The sequence below is a fragment of the Panthera onca genome, chromosome D1 (assembly GCF_046562875.1).
Source record: "Panthera onca isolate mPanOnc1 chromosome D1, mPanOnc1 haplotype 2, whole genome shotgun sequence".
Taxonomy (NCBI): Eukaryota; Metazoa; Chordata; class Mammalia; order Carnivora; family Felidae; genus Panthera; species Panthera onca.
This window is the reverse complement of record NC_138348.1, coordinates 109,121,659-109,142,426: the sequence shown is the minus strand read 5'-3', so window position 1 is coordinate 109,142,426 and position 20,768 is coordinate 109,121,659. Positions and strand designations below refer to the sequence as shown.

At 40.2% G+C, this 20,768-nt stretch overlaps 1 protein-coding gene across 1 annotated transcript in view; it reads right to left on the bottom strand.

The window, feature by feature from the left end:
• Positions 1-1,312: 1,312 nt before the first annotated feature.
• CWF19L2 (CWF19 like cell cycle control factor 2) overlaps positions 1,313-20,768 on the bottom strand; it is a 150,293-nt gene continuing 130,837 nt past the window's right edge. The window contains exons 15-18 of the mRNA XM_078432699.2: positions 13,156-13,311; positions 11,004-11,084; positions 5,596-5,697; positions 1,313-1,999 (exon numbers count right to left, since the gene is read on the bottom strand). Of these exons, the coding sequence (XP_078288825.2) occupies positions 1,856-1,999; positions 5,596-5,697; positions 11,004-11,084; positions 13,156-13,311 (483 nt within the window). The 3' untranslated portion in view covers positions 1,313-1,855. The remainder of the gene's footprint in view (positions 2,000-5,595; positions 5,698-11,003; positions 11,085-13,155; positions 13,312-20,768) is intronic.

Here is a 20,768-nt window from a genome sequence, read left to right as displayed (position 1 = left end):
AGGGGGGTGAGATCCAGGACATAATGGCGTGGATGAGCCCCAGAGAAGAACAACAAAATAATTTATCTGTAGTTAGCAAGAGGGCACGCAGAGCCCATGGGTGCACATGGAGGACTACTGGGAGGTGCGGTGGAAAATCTCGTCTCTGCGGTTCTACAATCTCGGTAAAACAAGCAGCAAAGTCACCCTCCCAGACGGACAGAGGAGGTGTGAAGAGTCCTTCAGCATGGCGCTCGGATACACCTGACACATACCTCGCGTTAGAACTTACACTGTGCTATATCATTGACGCACGTCTCCTTGTCCGCCAGACTGTAAAATAATTTAAAGCAGGGGAAGTACTTTTTATTTTTGCACTCTACTAGCACAAAACCAAAATTCCCCACGAACTGTTACCTCACTGATTACATAAATGTCATAGATTCCTCTGTGTCTCTGCAATATAGCTTAACGAGTTTGAAAATAGCAGTTAAAAAAAAAATCAGATACTATCAAGTATCTGATAATTATACTTAAATTCAATTTGCAAATACTGAGAAAATGAAACCACTAAACTTCAATTCATATGCGAAATTTAAAAACTACAGGTAGAATATAAACATTTTGTGCCATACTAAAGAAATAATGAGACGCCGATATTAAAAAATAACTGTGTAGAGTTAGGAGTTTCTCCAGAGTATGCATCACACTGATTCTACGTATTCAACATTTCATGACAAAATGTCAAGGATCTTTGAGAAGGGGTTACACCAAAAACATCTCCCATATTAAAAAAATAGGAGCACTCTTACCCCATGGTCATATTTTTTAAATATATGGTTTCAAAACCCCTTGATACCAAGTGTAAGAACAAAGAAAAATGAAGCTTCGATCAAGTGCCGAGCCACGGAACGTGCTCTAGACATTCAGAATACTCTAATTACTTAAGATTTTGTAATACTACAAACCCAAAATGACAATTTGGCTAAATTTTTCAACTTTCAAAACCCAAACAGCTGTAAATTGTGTCATCTGGAACAATTACCTTCAACATCCCGCAAATTCAAAGACACTATCTAAAAATCCAGAATTAAGGGGCGCCTGGGTGGCTCAGTCGGTTGAGCATCCGACTTCAGCTCAGGTCATGATCTCCCAGTTCGTGAGTTCGAGCCCCGCGTCGGGCTCTGTGCTGACACCTCAGAGCCTGGAGCCTGCTTTGGATTCTGTGTCTCCCTCTCTCTATGTCCCTCCTCCGCTCAGGCTCTGTCTCTCTCTCTCTCTCAAAAACAAACATAAAAAAATTTTTTTTAATCCAGAAATAGAAACCAACAAATCATGAACATGTGATGCTTTATTTAATTTATTATTCTCGAACATTCTTCTTCCTTTAATAAAAAGAATAGCAGTGATATATCTGCTACTGGTAGAAAATGAAGAGCTCTTCTATAAAAGGCTACAAAGAGAAGTTGCAATTATTACTGAATATGCCAACTCAGTTTAAAATATTCAAGAGAAGCTGGTCAACAGTGTTCACCACCTTGAAGCAGCCCCACCTCCCTCTGAACCGGTGATCTGCTGTCCCTCCTCAGCAGTCCTTCAGGAAAGTCCTTCCACATCTTAACTGTACTGGTCGGAACACAAAGACGCAGGGACAGAGCGGGAACGCAGGGTCACCCCGTATCCGGTCCTGCTCCCCAATGACAACAGGGAAGGGCGCAGGACAAGGTAGGAAAGGAAACAATCCGGTGATGCACAGGCATCCGAGACCCAGAGCAGGACTTTCTCTCCCTGTGGCCTGAGGGTCAGTTGTTGAGACAGAATAGAAATAAAACTGAAAGGAATCTGAAGAAGACATTTAAAAACTGAAAGGCTTGACTCAACATTTTTTACTTTTGGTGAAGTCGAATGGTTTCCACCACTGAGCGAACTGCAGTGCCTTCTTCCTCTGATCCTCAAAGCTTTCCCGGATCCCTTTCCTCCACAGCCTGGGTTCTATATCCAACATCCCACCAATGATTTCCTTTTAAAGAATGAGAGAAATACAGACACATATATGTATAAATGCTGAAAACAGAATGAAACTATTTCTATTTATATTTATACTAGGTATAAAAGTCAGTAGTTCTCCAAGATGATACTCAAATTCTACACACATATTAGTTTCAAGTTAAAAAATCTTACTTTCCAGTATGGAGGTTCCTCAAAAAGTTAAAAACAGAACTACCCTATGACCCAACAATTACACTACTAGGTATTTACCCAAAGGATACAAAAATACAGATTCGAAGGGTACATGTATCCCAATGTTTACGGCAGCGCTATCTACAATAGCCAATTATGGAAAGACCCCAAGTGTCCACTGGCTGATGAATGGATAAAGAACATGTGAATATTAGCTGGCCATCAAAAAGAATGAAATCTTGCCATTTGCAACGATGTAGATAGAGCTAGAGAGTATAATGCTAAGTGAAGTAAGTCAGGCAGAGAAAGACAAATGGCTACAATTTCATTCATATGTGGGATTTAAGAAACAAAACAAATGAGCATGGGGGGGAAAAAAAGAGAGGCAAACCAAGAAACAGATTCTTAACTACAGAGATCACACTGATGGTTACAGCGGAGAGGTAGGCGAGGGATGGGAGAAACAGGTGATGGGGATTAAGGAGGGCACTTGCTGTGATGAGCACAGGGTGCTGTATGTAAATGGTCAATCACTAAACTCTACACCTAAAACTATTATTGCACGTGTATGTTAACAAGCTGGACTTTAAATGAAAACTTGGGGAAAAAAATCTTGTTTTCAGTTAGTTCTAACTATGCAAGCCCTAGAATTCTAGCAGTGCTAGTTTTGTCTCTTGTCATGTTCTTTGTCCGTTTTGTTGCTTGTTAGCACATCTACCAGAGAGGGTGCAAAGGGGAGGAAGGGAGCGTGACATTTAATTAATTTGGTCCTCATGAGCTGTTCTGGTAACCAGTATGGAGAAAAAGTTAGCCAACATGCAACAGTTATTAACTCTGGTGTCGGACTGCAGTTGAATCTCAGGCCAACATTCTCTCTACTACCCCTTATATTTATAAGCCATTTTCTTCTACTATTAGCTGGAGATCTTTATTCAGGAAATAGAATATTTTATTTTATTTTATTTTATTTTTAATGTTTTATTTATTTTTGACAGAGAAAGAGAGACAGAGCATGAGCAGGGGAGGGGCAGAGAGGGAGGGAGACACAGAATCCGAAGCAGGCTCCAGGCTCTGAGCTGTCAGCACAGAGCCCGACGTGGGGCTCGAACTCACAGACCTTGAGATCATGACCTGAGCGAAGTCGGACACTCAACCGACTGAGCCACCCAGGCATCCCTAGAATCATATTTTAATACTAATAATCCAAATAAACAAAGAATTAAAAATTATAAACCACCTTCTTTTAAGAGTCACATTCCAAACTCCTGTAAGAAATGGATTTTGATTTGACTGCTTTCATTATCCTAGATTACTTCCCTCATGATTCTCTTCCTGTGCTGTTAGCTACAGAAAGTAATGCAACTTATGCCTGTGAGTATCCACATACACAAGGATACGGGGGAAACGTGCAATGCTTACGGGAGGGCAGTATGGCAACACAGGACAACACTGGGCTGAGGGTCAAACTCTGCATGTTCAGTCTACTTCCACAGGACTGTGTGGGGAGATCCTGGACACGCTCTTAACATTTTTACCAAGGGGACATACTGTGTACAAGCAAGTACCAAATGTCGTTGGGGATACAAAGATAACTAACATACATCTACCTGTCTTCAGAGAACTAACAGAATGTGGGCCTGTGGTAGGACCAGAAGGATGACCAACTACACAAAGAACTGTCTTAAAGAGCAGAATAAGGTAAATGCCATTGCAGACTACATGGAGACTCAAGAAAAAAGAAGATTCTAGTTATTGGATATATCAGAAAAGGCTTAGTGTAAGCTCCTTCACTGAGAAACAGAAATAAAGGGCCCAACAAAGAGAGTAATTTTAGAAAACATCAAGACTAAATTTAGATTTAATGCGAGAATTTTCTTGGCATCAGCCCAAGTAAGCAATGTAGTTTAAGCAAGCCTAGTTTATGAACTGGCCTAACACTGTCTCTGTAAAATACCAAGTTTTGTCTTATGGGTACCATACAGGTACCACTGAGTCTTGGTAACAGAAGCAGCTGTGAATGGAAAGAGACCATCCCCCTCCTGCTCTCTGAACACTCAGCTTAGGCAGCAGGCTGAAGGGAGTTCTTGGGCTCACAGGCAGCTTCTTGAGAGGCAAATCTGGGGGGAAACGGATCAGCGATGCCATGCTAACTGAGGAAGCTTTCTTTTTAAACAGTATCATATAAACATATTTGTTCAGGACTGCAATCTCCCAATTAAATTTACAAAATTAAAAAAAATGGGTATTTTACTTTGTTTTCAAAAAAATCAGGCTGGAAGGAAGGAAGGAAGGAAGGAAGGAAGGAAGGAAGGAAGGAAGGAATCCAGAGTCTGAGAGTCTTCAGTTATAGAGTTCTATTGATTAAAACAACAGGGGTTTTCAGAGCAATGAAAACAAATTTCTTTCTAATTAACTCTGTGAAAAAACATTTTGAAAATTTCTCAAACACGTTTCTGTACTATATCTCAACAGTTCAAAAATGCATGTGACTTGGGGCCTCTAACATTTTAAAGGCAACAGAATAAACAGTTCTGAATCTGAACCTCTGGGGTCGAGATTCCTCCTGACGCGAGCCTACTTGCTGTAGAGGACGTCCATACAGGGGAGATGAGAGTGAGGAGGGAGACAGGGGCCCCAGGGCAGAGTTCGCGAGGGCTCCTCTAGTCAGAGGACAGTATGAGCAGGAAAGCCTGAGCCAGACTCGATTCAAAGGCCACTTCTAGAACTACTACTGCCCAGACTTCTTTTGACTGTTGCAGCGGCCACGTTAGTTTCGTTCTAGCGCCTGACACTACCTCACCTACTTCCCAGATACACAGTGGACCCTACTTTGTGGCTGCACCCCCAGCAGTGAAACGAATGGCGATCTACGATCGTCACGCAGACATGTGCCCAGAAACCATGTGAAATGACTCAGTCATATACTCTTCTCGGACCACATGGTGCTTCGTCGTAAGTGCAGACGTGAGGTCATCCGTTCTCAGGTTCAACCAGGAATGAGAGGTGCATGGACCAGTTCTGTCCCTTAGAAGCACGTGACCGGGTCACATAACCTGTCTGCAGCCCGGCTCCCCCATCGGTGAGATGAAAGGAAGGACAGCCTCCACAAAGCGGAGTCACCTCGAGCAAACTCACTGTGGGTGTCTAGAGTGTCACCCTTGTGGCACGAGGCCGGCTGCCTCCACAGGAAAACGGCTACCCTCACTCTCGACGGTGTCACAAAATGGTGGGTTCCAAAGGGACATTCCTGACTGTTAGCAACAGTCTGAGGTATTTTTATTGGCAGCTTTGAGGTTCTCTCTCTAAAACTGGGTAGAAGAGCACTCACCAACTTCACTCTATATTGTGCCCCAAGTTTTGATTTCCCTTTGAAAGAAAAGTGTTATTACCAAACTGCTACAACACTCTGGAATTTTATTAAACTTGTGAGCTTACCTTCCCAAAGTAATGAGGGAATTTATGTTGATCTTCAATGACGTGGGCAAACCCTCCTTGGAGGCCAAAATCTACAGAGAAGTAAGGTAAGCCCCTGGGTACCTAAATAAACAGATAAATCACACATGAGTACAGCCTGGAATCGGCAAGTTCTGTGCAATCCCTTCTCCTGCTCTAGGATATGAGGGAAGTTAGGCAACCCTTCACAACAAGAGCATATGATAAATTTCCAATTCAAGAATACGTAGTGACGTAACTTTCAGAGTCAAACATTTCATCTGGTAGCCTTTCAGCCAGATAGCTCTTTAGCTATAATCAAAACCAATTCTTTTCCTGTCTTTGAGGAAAACAGCAAGAAAAGGTAGTGTTTTTATATAGATAACAGTAGAATAATTTTCTTTAAACTACACAGAGAATAAGGGTATCATTCCTATATTTCCCTCACAAAACAGAACAGGAAGAGAGGCCTAACCATATACTTAGAGCTTTGCTCATAATATTTTTATTACCATTTATTTATCAAAAATAAATTAAACCCAATCATAATTTTTTCTTAACTGGTGAGGTGGGTATAACAATATTTAGTTAACCAACCTCATTTCAAAGTATCTCCAGGACTAACTATGATCTTTTCCTCTCCTTTCTACACACACACAGACACACACACACACACACACAGACACACACACACACACACATGCAAACGCACAAACGCACACGCACGCACATGCTCATTCTGGCCCTGAATCCCACGTGTCTATTTCACTATAAGTAGTTAATGTTGTAAAAAAATCAGTTTATAAAATAGTATATAACATCAAATAGTAGAATATAACATCAAATATATATATATAATATGTGTATATTATATATATATATATACACACACACACTATATAATAGTATATAACATCAAATGCAGGGAAAACAGGTTACTGTTTTGTGGCTTTATTTATTTTTCTTACTTTCACATTTTCAGAATAGGATAAACAAGTACACGACCTAGACAGTCAGGAAAAAATAAAGTCAAGAGACTGAGAAGGCCTCTAATCAAAGCTCTGAACCTTCTGCCAGTCATTTACCACCTCGGGGTCTCCTGAGAAATATGAAGAACTGAGAGGTTTGCTGCGAGGATGAACTAGAAGTTGCGCACCCAGGGTAAGCCCGATGCCTCACACAGAGAAGGTCATTCAAACATTACTGCCTTTCCTGGTTTCCAAACAACAGGGCTTTGTGCAAACATGGTGGTCAAAGCAAAAAGGATAGAGGACTCCCTAAGAATATTTTTGGTAGGTGACGCAGAGCGTTGTACGTGAGGCATGAATGGGAATGGCCAAAACAAAGTTACGGAACTACGCTGACTACCAGACAGCACTTCAAGGGAGAGGGAACTTGAGGAAGCAATCTGTAAGGATGGGGGCCATGCCCTTTGTCTGTAACATATTGTACCTGGCAGGAAAATGGCCCTTGAAATATATGCTAATCCTCTATTTGCCATGAATATACTACCTTATACGGCAGAGGGACTTCACACATGCAATTAGTTTATGGATATTCAAATGAGGAGATATCCTGGGTTATCCTCGTGGGCCCAATACAATCACAAGGATACTTATAAGTAAGAGTCAGGAGAGTCAGCATCAGAGAAAAACTGGAAGATCCCACACCGCTGGAACTGAAGATGAAGGAAGGAATCCCGAGAGTCTTCTAGAAAAGGGAAGGGAACAGATTCTTCCCTAGAGCGTCCAGAAGGAACGCACACCTGCTAAGACCTTGATCTGAGTCCAGTGCAGCAGATTTCGTATTTGTGACCTCCAGGACTGCAAAATAAATCTGTGTCCTTCCGTCGCTGGTAGGAAACGAACATCCATGCCAAGTGACTGACTCAACAACTCAGGACGTAAGTGCCGAGACGGCACAGTAAACACACCACTGCTCTGCAAGGAGCGCGGGCTGCCACGAGCTTGTCTGTCCTCTCCCTGTGGCTCCTGGGGACAACCGGCTGTCTCATCAGGACGGTGGCTCGTCAGCAGGCGCCATGAAGGCTCTAGTATCAAAGCGCGTGCACACTTACCACTCTGCTTTTCCTGCCTCGGCCAGACAGAGGGAACGACCTCTGGTATCGCTCTTGAAAGACACTGACAGAACTATGGCAAAACATTTTATTGATGGTAAACAACAACAACAACATCAACAACAACAACAAAACAGTAATATTTGAATCTGCCCCTTTCAATATTTCCAGGTATTACTCCTGACTTGCTCTAATTGTCCTTGAGCTTGAAGGTCTCTGGGTGAACCCAAATTTTCCTTGACATGGACTTTCCTCAGTCTTAAAAATCCCTAAATGTGCTAGATGTTTTTTAATTATAGCTATCACAAAATTAAACTTACAATCATCACATTAGAAGTTGAGAAAGAATTCACATGAAATCTCAATGTCACAGTCTTGTGAAAACCGAGCAGTGTTGTTGACAAGTTAGTTGATAACACACAAGTACTCTGCACTGAGCACACAGAGAGATGTGTTTCCCTGTGTATTGCCACGAACTTCACACAACTACAGAGAAATCAGGGCCCAGAAAGGGAGCAAGGGGGCACAAAAAGAGAAGCTCATACTCACAGCAGAAAAACATAAATCAACAAAGAATCAGAATAAATTACCAGAAGCCAAGAATTTACTTGAATAAAAAAATCACCCCACCCCACAAAGCAGGTAAAACACTTTATGAAACTACCAAGGACACAGAGTTTTAAAAATAAGTATAATGAGGTTCTTCCAGAATAGAAATAACATTAAAATAAGTCAAGATTGTTCACTTTGTGCTCAGAAACACTTTTATCATTTTTAAAAAGCCACTGAAAAGCTTATTAACCTAAAAAGTGACCTCCTTTAGAATTATTCCTAATACTCAAGTTCTCTTCACAATTCCATCCACATAATTATCGAATCCTAAAGCCAAAAGGGACCAGAGATATCATCTGGCCCACTCCCTGTCTGCTGTGACTCTCAGATACTATGTGATGACTTAGAAAGGCAACTCTTGGGATCTGGGCAATGCTTCCAAGTAGAATATACAACTACTGTTCCTACAAAGGTCTGTATCTGTTTCAGATTTTCCATATTAGTTAAAATATTAAAATTCCCTAGGCATTTGACTCAAGTACTGAACACGTTTTAAAAAACAAACTTAAAATTGGTACTAGATGGTTCACCAGGAAGAAAACTGCATACGCAGGATAGCAAATAGAGAATAATACGTATCTTTAAAAACTTCTACTTAGAAATACTTTCAAATGCCATTAAAATCATGTTATAAAAGAATATTTAATGGCAGGGCACCTGGGTTGCTCAGTCGGTTAAGCGTCTGACTTCGGCTCAGGTCACGATCTCACGGTTTGTGAGTTCGGGCCCCGCATCGGGCTCTGTGCTAACAGCTCGGAGCCTGGAACCTGCTTCGGATTCTGTGTCTCCTTCACTCTCTGCCCCTCCCCAACTTGTGCTCTGTCTATGTCTCTCAAAAAATAAAGAAATGTAGAAAAAAAAAAGAAAAAAAAAGAATATTTAATGGCAATGGAGATTATGAGAAGTGAAAAACTCAGGCATAATAGATGTGTGTATGCTAGGTATCCTTTTTTTCTTTTTTAGAGACAGAGGGAGCATGTAAGCAGGGGAGAGGGGCAGAGAGAAAGAAGCAGAGAGAGAGAGAGAGAGAGAGAGAGAGAGAGAGAGAGAATTCCAAACAGGCTCCACATTCAGTGCAGAGCCCAACACATGGCTTGATCCCATGACCTTGGAAACATGACCTGAGGCAAAACCAAGAGTCAGACACTCAACTGAATGAACCCCTCAGCTGCCCCCTAGATACGTTTTACTATAGGCTCAGAGAAGACAGAAATGAAAAGGACATTTGTTAAGGGGGGAGTTAATATACTGTCTGGTCGAATTCGCCAGCAAGGGGAGAAAAGAAGACTATAGACAATGTTTTACCTTTGTATTAAACCTATCTTCAGTAAGGCAATGAAATTTCAATCTCTTGAGTAGGACATAATAAATACAATGAGATACCTTACCAGTCACCTGTATCAGGAGTCTGGCTTTCCGAAAAGAATATACGGAAGAAAATAGCCTAGTGTCATCTATTAGAACAAGGGTCAGCAAACTTAAGAAAACATAAAAGTCTGAATTTAAATAAAATGTTCTGGGCTTTGAAGATTACATAGTCTCTGCTGCAACTCTCCACTCTGCCCTTGCTGCACGAAAGCTTCCAAAAGCAGCACCTAACAAACTGGTGTAGCTGCACTCGCATAACGTTATTTACACACGAGGGCAGAGGGATGACCTAGCACACAGGCTGAAGTGCCTGCCCCGCCCCCAGAGTCCACATCCCTGTTCTGTTCCAGCACGTGCAATGCACATAGAAGAGTGCCTGGTAAACAGCTCTCACTCACTGAACGGCTGTACAGTAAAGTGTGTTTTGAACAGAAAACCAAAAAGGAATCCACAGTTCTAGTATATCTCTATTCCAGTTCATTTAGACGTCTAGAAAAGAGAGAGGTCCTTGTGACAGTACTCAACTTGTGTAACGTGTCTAAGAGTGAGTCTGTGGATCGACTAAGCTGTGAAGCTCGGTTGGGAAACTCCCCTAAAGAAAAATGAACGCATAATCTAACTTAGCCACTGTTTTAAAGATTGTAACAGGTAATCTTTATATGGGGTGGGGGGGAAGAACTCCAAAATCAAATAGAGCCTCTAGGAAAATGTTATCCTCATTATAATTTGAGTAACGAGAGGGCCCCTCTCCTTACTTCCACAGAGGCTGAGAAGCCCATTACAGGAGCTCCTACAGCAGAGTCTGATGCGGTCACAGCCAACTGTAGGCACCACAATGGCACAGCGCCAGAAGGTGAGGAAGGCACAGCTCCAGAAGGTGAGGAAGGCACAAGGCCAGAAGGTCAGGAATAAATATTCACATAAGCATCTGAACAAAAGAGCATTTGCTAGACCAAGTAGAATGAAAAGAATTTCTTATTCATAGAATTACTTACTTCACCTTGGGTCACTCAGCCAAATGGTCTCTTTCTTTCTTTTTTTTTTTTTTTAATTTTTTTTTTTTTGATGTTTATTTATTTTTGAGAGACACAGTGTGAGCAGGGGAGGGGCAAAGAGAGAGACAGAAAGACACAGACTCTAAAGAGGCTTCAGGCTCTGAGCTGTCAGCACAGAGCCCGACACGGGGCTCGAACTCACAGGCCGTGAGATCATGATCTGAGCCGAAGTCAGATGCTTAAACGACTGAGCCAACCAGGCGCCCCAAATGGTCTCTTTCTTAAGTAAGATGTGACAATTAATGATCCCTAAACATCAGGATCATTTCTTATACCAAGGGCAAGAAAAAGATACTTACAGACTTTCTGATGTCTTTCGAAGAGAGATCGATCAATTTCTTGTTCATAGACCATTCTTCATCAGATTCCATTATGGCTTTCTAAGAAATAGCCATTTATTAATGAAAAAATAGTTTATAAGCAAACACAAAGAGACTGTTTAAAAATAAAGTAACACAGTGAATTAATCACAGATAGAGTATACATGGTAGGTGGTTCATTATTTAAAATGGGTTAAGGCTTTAATTCGTTATTTAAAATTGGACCTTAATTTTCTTTAAAGTCCTATCTTTAGGAAAAAGGAAATATTCTTTACTCATTCTTAATTCTTGTACTAACTTCAGCCCAACTTTACACCACAAATACAATCCTTAATAAGCCTAAGCAATTTAATTTAAACGAAAGTTTGTGAACATAAAAGTTCACAACTTCCTTATCCCATTCATAGAAACCTACTCAAATAAATTTGTTTAGTTTTACTGCCCTTTTCGCAAAAGAGTAATTTCTGACAACCAAGTACTTGAACTATTTGGCCCTATAACAAAGAAGTAAAAATGAAGGGGAAAAATGCATAGATGCGGCATTGTAAGACCTCTGAGCCTAAGCAACAGAACTAGTATATGTGGTAAAGAAATATTTAATAGAAAAACCAGGATGATGAGTATCAAGTACTCTCATTTTTGTACAGTTGTCATCATTAATGAAGCAAATTTTAAACATAAAATTAGCATTCAAATAAGCACAGTTTAAAAGCATCAGATACACTGCTGGTCCATATTTAAAAGGCATATGGGGCACTGGGGCTGATACTATGACGTAGCACATTCAGTATAAAACTGAAGGCAAATCAAATAAAAGGTTTAGGGTAGAAAAGTGGCACACCGTTCTAAGTGATGACATTTCTGTCACCCAACATAAGCAACAGTGGCTGCTTACATGTCCTATTACCTCAATGCCTGTGGTCACAATCACCTAAGACTCTACTGGGGAGATACAAAAAAAAGAAAGAAAAAAAAAATGAAGAAAAGTATAATAATCTCTTTCCCAACTGATTTTGCTTAACACACAACTGGCAAGTTGGCTCTTTCTCCTACTTTACTAGTATATTTCTTAAAATCAAATAATCAAATTGTTTTTAGAAATCTGTAGAGAGAAGGCGTATTTTCACCACCTCATTAACCTCAACAAGTCTCACCATCCTTTGTACTGGGATGTCCAGTCCACGAATAAACTCTCCCATCCTGTATCGTCTAAATGTTGCACGGGAAAGTCTCCGTGCATCACTTCATAAAACACTGCCTCCATTTTTCACTTTACATGTTACTATTTCATATACGTTTCTACACATGCATTTATATTAGCCTACAAATTATAATGTATTCAGGTCAGCCTCAAAACCATGCTATCTTGTAAAAGCTGCCTGAATATTATGACACTTAATTGATTAAAAACTCTAGTAATTATGTCCAAAAACGTATGTCAAGGTTAGATACTAGTTTCTTCTTACAAATAGCATCATGAGGTATTAAATACTAAAAGAACAGTAACTTGTCTCAGCAATTGTAACATGGACTATTTATATGTAACTCTCTCCAGCTCTTGTGAATTTCAGTGAGTTTTCTAGAATTACGACTATAATTTTGACCGCAAAGGACTTCAAGGTAAAACCCTGATTTTTCATTTTAGAACTGACAAATTAAAATAGAAAGCATAAACTGCCATTCAACAGTATATTCATACTTACAAATAAGCATGCTTTTTTTTTTCAATGTTTATTTATTTTTGAGAGAGAGAGACAGAGTGTGAGCAGGGGAGGGGGAAAGAGAGAGGGAAACAGAGAATCCAAAGCAGGCTCCAGGCTCCAAGCTGTCTGCATAGCGCCTGATGCGGGACTCAAACTCACAAGCTGTGCGACCACAACCTGAGCTGAAGTTGGACACCTAACCAACTGAGCCACCCAGGCACTCTCAAATAAGCATGCTTTTTAAAGGTCAAAATCCCAAATTTCTCTCTACAGAAATTTACAAAGAATTTTTTTGTGTGCTTTACTGCATTTCTTTATATAAAGTTTGATATTAGTATATAAGGACAAAAAATACAAGAAAAAAGATAACCGTATTCATAAAACAGCACTGTTGTGAAACAGGATGCATGCAAAAGTATCCAGAATACCTTAAAGTAGATGGGAGCCATGTCGCCCACTTCCTTCGGGAGAGGAATGCACTCGTAAACCATATGGTACTGCTTCTTCATGCTCATGTTAGTTTCTAAAAAGATGCAGTCCAACCCTTTATCTTCAAACATCTTTACTAATGATTTCCTAAACATCTGAAGAAAATAAAATGATGAGGTAACTAAAACACTTACAGACAAAATATGGAAAACAATAAAAGGTACACTAAATCCCTTTAAAATAAAAAATAAATGGTCAACAATGTTTAGATTCCGTACTGTTACCTTACCATTACTTTACTTTCTAAATCTACTATACCATTTCACATATTTAAGCAACTTTTCTTTTTTTTTTTTTATTAACATTTATTTATTTTTTGAGAGTCAGAGAGAGACAGAGCACGAGCAGGGGAGGTGCAGAGAGAGGGAGACAGAATCAGATGCAGGCTCCAGGCTCTGAGCTGTCAGCACAGAGCCCGATGCGGGGCTCGAACTCACGAACCGTGAAATCATGACCTGATCCGAAGTCAGTCAGCCCAAGCGACTGAGCCACCCAGGCGCCCCTAACCAACTTTTCTTTTTAAACTGAAACTTACTCTGCTGAGTTTTGTGCATATATTGGAAATGTTCCAAAAGACTACAGTAAGACAAGGAAGAGATAAAATCAAACTCAAGGAGTAAAATCAGAGGAAAATAACCACAAAACACAGAAGGTACCTCCTGGAAGGTGGGTGTGGAACCCACTTCCCAGTATCTCCCTAGGCTCACAGCATCTTCATCCACTGGCTCCCACACACGTCTGCTGACCCTGCACTTGGACCTTGTATACTCAAGCATCCCCTATTTTCACGTACAATCATGTCCCACCGAGTGTATCAAAGTCAAATATACTACGGTGGAACAGTAAGAGTGTTTTCTTTTCCCAAAGAACTCAGCGTTATTATAAAATCCCTACTTTTTATTCTTTTCTACTTATTTACATATTTATTATTTCATACCCTGAGTCCTGGAGCACAGACACGCCGTCCAGACGCTCACAGGTATGCACAGGACATCCCCTGTGGTACAGGATGATGTCAGGGCTTAGAAGAAAGGGGACCAGGCTGAAGGCTGTAGCCAGAAGCTGACTCTCCCCACACCACCAAGGTGTCTAAGAATTCGAAATTCAAACTTGGCCTTGTAGAGTGTCATATATTTATTCTATCTTTATTAAGTGTTAGTATATTTGTCTAAGTAGGAGGAAGAAAGATTTTTTTTTTTTAAAGTTTATTTATTTTTGAGAGAGAGACAGAGAGTGCACAAGAGGGAGAGAGGCAGAGAGAGAATCACAAGCAGGCTCCCCACTGTTAGCACAGAGGCCAACACGGGGCTCGATCTCATGAACTGTGACATCGTGATGTGAGCCGAAACCAAGATTCAGACACTTAACTGACTGAGCCACCCAGGCACGCCCCCCTCCCACCTTATTAAATTTATTTTTGAAACATTTTTTTATCGAGATTTGTCAGCTAATTTATAACTTTCAAATATCTTAATTAAATTGTTCAATTAGGACTATAGATCACATGTAGAAAATGGAGAGATCCCATACACCTCTACCCCAGTTTCCCCCGACGGTAGCATCTTACAAAACCACAGTACAGCATCACAACCAGGATATTAACAGGGACACGGTGAAGGCACAGAGCAATCCCAACACTCCCAGCCACACTCCCTCTCATCACATGGGCAAAACCGCCACTGTGTACTCCGTTTCTTTAATCCTACCGTTTCAAGCATGTCGTACAGGTGGAATCACATCACCTTTTGAGGTTCCTGGCTTTAGCTCAGCCTAACTCCCTGGAGATTCAGCCAGGTTGTGGCTCAGACACTGCCTAGCAACTGCCACGTGCAGACAGCTGTTCAGCTTTCCCACTCAGCCTCCACGGACACCCCAAAAGGGGAGAAGCTACTTATTGCTGCTGCCTGGGGGGTGGGGGTCCTGGGACTCCACCAGGCCTCCGATGATCACTTGTCAGTAATGACTTGTCACGCTTCCGTTTTGTACTCATTTCATAAAACAAGAACAAGTAGGAAAAAAGGAAATCAAATAATTATACATTGAGATAAACTACAAAGATACCTAGTAAGCAACAGACACAGGATTTGCTTTTCATTTCTGACCAGAGCTGTAGAGAAGTTCAGCAAAGCCTCTTTTAAAGACTCAATTTGTTGTCAAAGTCTTGGCTAATAGTCTAATAATCTCATTGTCAGGTGACTTGTTAGCTAAATCATTAGAGATGACTATATAGGATTGCTTCCCCTTTAAATATCCTCTGAATCTTGTACTACACTTCATAAAACCAAATTAACAGTGCACACACAATTGAGGTTAAATTATGGTAAAAAATCATAAAATATAAAATACTAGTATAGGTATCTACATGGTGAAAGTGGTCATTCAAATTTTATAGTTGCCATGGCCCCAATCTGATTTCTGCAGACAACAAACCTTCCCAAGAAAAGCCATGTTCACTAAACTGTTTCATTTTCCTCTTCCTGGGCAAACAAGAAGACTAGATTTCCCAGCCTCTCTGGGACTTAGGTGGGGACATATTTAATTCTGGGCAATGGAATGTATCTAGAAATGATAGGTGTCACTTGTGACAAGTGACTTATGTGTCCCTTGAAACAGTGAAGGGGCAGTGTGCTTTCTTGTATTCATTTTCTTCCATCCAAGGTCCTGAAAGAGGACCCCACCACAGGAGAGCCTGATGATGGAAGGAGCCTGGATACCCAATTAAATGTCTGGGGGCGATCTGCCTTGGGAACTGCCCAACCCACACTGGACCGTGACATAAGAGATTAACTTTTCCTGTCTTGAGCACTGTGAGTTCGGTTCTGTTTGCAACAGCAGGGACCACAATTCGATGGACGATTCACAGACATCGGTGCTAAGACTGACATGGCTCACGAGCCAGGAAGTGACAACCGTTCATCCATTCCCGCCTCTACCCTGTTGTTTTTCCCAAAAGTTACCTTCGCAGGCCTAGTAAACACTTAGAAAACAAACACACTTGCACAAAACACTTAGAAAACAAAATGGGAAAAATACACAAAGCTGGTTTTATAAGATAGTTTTTTAGACTGTCTCTATGTTGTTAACTGCTACCGTTTGTGAATTTTTATTTATTATGAATATTTTCGATGAACTGTTATTTATTTCATTACCTAGTGCAGTGGTAACATAATCTTACGGGCTAGAAAAAGGAAAACCATTGCTGGAGTAGAACTACTATTTGAAAACTAACTTTCTTTGAAGAAAGGAGAAAATGGATATAAAGCAGCAGCAGCACCGACAATGTAACATTGTCTCACAAACTTCCTTGCTTTCCTGTTGATCCACAGCCCTTTCCTGGTTTAACTGTTTCGATGCTTGTTCTAGATACTATGTGGATGACAGTGAGGAAGACAGACTCCAGAGTCATGAATTACAAATGCAAACTTAAAGGTACTAAATTAGTAGTGATGCAAGAATAGTTCACTATGATAATATAAACATCATACAAGCAGGGCACACACAAACACTCAAGTACTTCTCTCTGCATAAAAAAACTGTACTTGAAAAACACGAGTTTAATGAAAGAATTTGAGGTTACCCGCTCCACTAAAGAAGGATCTTCCCGAAGCTCAGTATAACACATACACTATACGTATTTAAATAATATTCATTCTTTAAGTTATACGACAACCAAACACTGAAGAAAGTGTTTTAGTTCATTATTATAACATACCAAAACTATTTTATGCTTCACAGAGATATAGATCCCCATATTATGGGGATTATATAACATTCCCATTTTTCTAGTAGAAAAAACACTACCCTTTGGGTAATCACTATTTTCCACATTTGTAAACTATGACTACTCACCTACATGCCATTCCTCATTTTAGTTAACATATCTAGACTAAAATTCCTTACAATATATTTAAGTAAGCTATACTAGAGTGTTGCAATTCTTAATTTGTATCAAGTCACATTATAACAATTCAGGTGTATATAAGTAAAACTTTTTGAAATGAAAATTAAAGTATTATACTTGGAAATATCAAAGCTATGTAAGGTTGATCATATAATATTAATACTATAATTTATTCAGATTTTCTAAATAGAACATGTCCAAAGGTAAAGTTATCCAGAGATAAATGTTATGAGATAGAATACATATATTTAACTCTGTGCCCTCCATGGAGTAGCCACTCAGAAATGACATTAAAGTAATTTTTAAAACAGCCCAAATTACTGGAACAAAGAGAACAAGAGAAGCCTCACTGGAAATCAGATCGCTCCATAATAACTGACTTAAACATCAGCAAGCTGGCTCATCCCTGGCAGGTGTGGCGGGAGGGGATCAGCAGGGGTAGCAGAGAAGACAGCCATCCTGCACTACAGAAAGAACCCTCACAAGGCTCAAGAACTGGTAAGCACCAAGCGGTTACAGAAGGAGAGTGAAGGTGTAGCAAAAAGCAAATGGCATAGATGGAAGTCTTTTGAAAAAAGGAATTAACACGCCGATACCCTCAACACATCAGAACGCTGTCGCATTATTCTCTGTAGAAGGTCAACAGTAAGTTTGCTGGGCTGGCAAAACCTGACACAGCTGGAGTCTGAAAACGGGGGCATTACAGGAAATGTTACATAGTGTTTAAATTCTGCTGCCCCAGAGTAGACACTTCTCTAAAGAAGACATCCGGATGGCCAACAGGCACATGAAAAGAAGTTCAACGTCACTCCTCATCAGGGAAATACAAATCAAAACCACACTCAGATATCACCTCACGCCAGTCAGAGTGGCCAAAATGAACAAATCAGGAGACTACAGATGCTGGAGAGGATGTGGAGAAACGGGAACCCCCTTGCACTGTTGGTGGGAATGCAAACTGGTGCAGCCGCTCTGGAAAGCAGTGTGGAGGTTCCTCAGAAAATTAAAAATAGACCTACCCTACGACCCAGAAATAGCACTGCTAGGAATTTACCCAAGGGATACAGGAGTACTGATGCATAGGGGCACTTGTACCCCAATGTTTATAGCAGCACTCTCAACAATAGCCAAATTATGGAAAGAGCCTAAATGTCCATCAACTGATGAATGGATAAAGAAACTGTGGTTTATATACACAATGGAATACTACGTGGCAATGAGAAAGAATACGATATGGCCTTTTGTAGCAACGTGGATGGAACTGGAGAGTGTGATGCTAAGTGAAATAAGCCTTACAGAAACAGACAGATACCATATGGTTTCACTCTTATGTGGATCCTGAGAAACTTAACAGAAACCCATGGGGGAGGGGAAGGAAAAAAGAAAAAAAAAAAGAGGTTAGAGTGGGAGAGAGCCAAAGCATAAGAGACTGTTAAAAACTGAGAACAAACTGAGGGTTGATGGGGGGTGGGAGGGAGGGGAGGGTGGGTGATGGGTATTGAGGAGGGCACCTGTTGGGATGAGCACTGGGTGTTGTATGGAAACCAATTTGACAATAAATTTCATATATTAAAAAATAAATAAATAAATTCTACTGCCCCAGCCTTCTTCCCCCACTCCTCTGCCAGAACAGGAGCAAACCGTCTCAGATGCACCAGGTGAGAGATGGGAAGAATTGTCTCTGGAGAGTCTGATCGCCCCCAGAAAAAGACCTGAGGGTGCAATACTGGAGCTTTCCCAGGGAAATGGCCCCATCACACCGCTCAGCAGCAAAGCCCACTGTAGGCAATGACCCCACCACCACACCGCTAATTTGGGATATTTAAATAATGGATCCACGGTGTCTGACGATAACATAAGCTCAAACCTATCTGTCAAACTGGTAAGAATAACTTTAAAGGGGACCAAGCTTCACTATATAATTAATGAAACTAAAAAACCTGGCTCCTATTCATTCAAAATCTGTGATTATTCCCATATGCTGTGCTGAAACTTAGGTTTGCATTTTCTATTAAATATAAGATCCAAAATTAAATTTAAATGTTACTAGAGGATGGGGATAAACATCACTTAGAAAAAGTGGCTCCTGCATTTCCAAACATTATTTTTTCCTAAGTCAAATAATCTTTGTTAAATATTCTCTAGAAGGGGGGAATAACCATAAAGATATTTACCAGGGCGTGATTAACTTGAAGTTTTTTTTTTTAAGATTTTTTATTTTTAAGTAATCTCTATACCCAACATGGGGCTCAAACTCAAACCCCAAGATCAAGAGTCGCATGCTCTTCTGACTGAGCCAGCCAGGTGCCCCAACTTGAACTTCTGGATATATTTGAAGTTAAGAACAAAAATCCCCAAAGCTACATTTCTTTAAATAAGCTAGAATTCAAATACTTTATTTGCTCACTGTCTTATACTAATTTACAACTTGTAACAACTAATTCTCTTATCACACAAAAAGCCATAATGCTATTCTCTGCGTAAGATAACTTGGCTTTCCTCCCTCATTCAATTTTCCATAGTGCATACGGCTCCCAAATCCACTGAAGTGCAATATAACCTGTACGAAAATACCCCATACCTACGGGCAGAATTAATGATTTTATCTCTGCATTTCTCAGGACACCGGGATTATCGACATTCATGTCCTCAGTATCTACTGAATGAATACATTTCTTCTTTATCCACCTCAATGTTTTCTATCAAGTGGCTTAATTTCTTACAGAAATATAAAACACACAGACTAGATTCCTGTATTACTTAAAATCTTTTTGGCACTGTATTTTGCTCTAAGTTAAATCAGTTTTGCATGCATAAATTTTTAAAAAGACATTCCAGAAAAGTCTCAAAATAATTCTGAAAACCAAATTTGCATACTTCCACTTTAAATTATTTACTGCACTGGCATCCACTACTAGAAAAAATTTTTTTCCCACATCAAGTGTATTTGTCCACATTCTTACCCATGCCTGGCCACAGATATATGGTAACAGTCTGCCCTTTACTTTCACAGCATAAACGTAAAGATTACAAGGAGTAAGAGACTGAATTTCACAACGTGTGGTCAAAATATCTCCTCTTTGGGCATCTTTAGCAACATGATGCAAAGACCAGTACATAGTGTCTTTTACAGTCTTACAATTTTCACTTTTTCTAACTAGGGGTCCCTGTAACCCCTATTCAACTGTCAAGTATTAGAAAAATGAAGAGTTTTATTTTTTTTCTTTTTTGGTCATTATGAGGTCTTGAAATAATTCAGCAGCAATTTCACCCATGTCGTGCCTTCCAGTTTCTTGCAGAATCGGCCACAAAAAGAAGGGGAGGGGAAGGGAGGGAAAGGGAGGGGAGGGGAGGGAAGAAAAACCCTGAATCTAAAAGTTGGGCCAGGTAATAAAGGGAAAAGTATAAAAGTAAAGGCTGATAGCAAAATCACAGCAGCAGAGACCAATTCCATTACAGGAAAATATGGCAAATGCTGAATATGAACCTCTGACTTCCAAAATTTATTTTTTATTGTCTGAAAATCTCTTTTATTACCTTACTTTGTCAAGAATGGCTATCTCCTGCTCCACAAAAGTAGAGATTAGAAATCTTACACTGATTTTTTAAGTAAAAATACTTATTACTTTGTCACGGTTTGTTTAGTACACA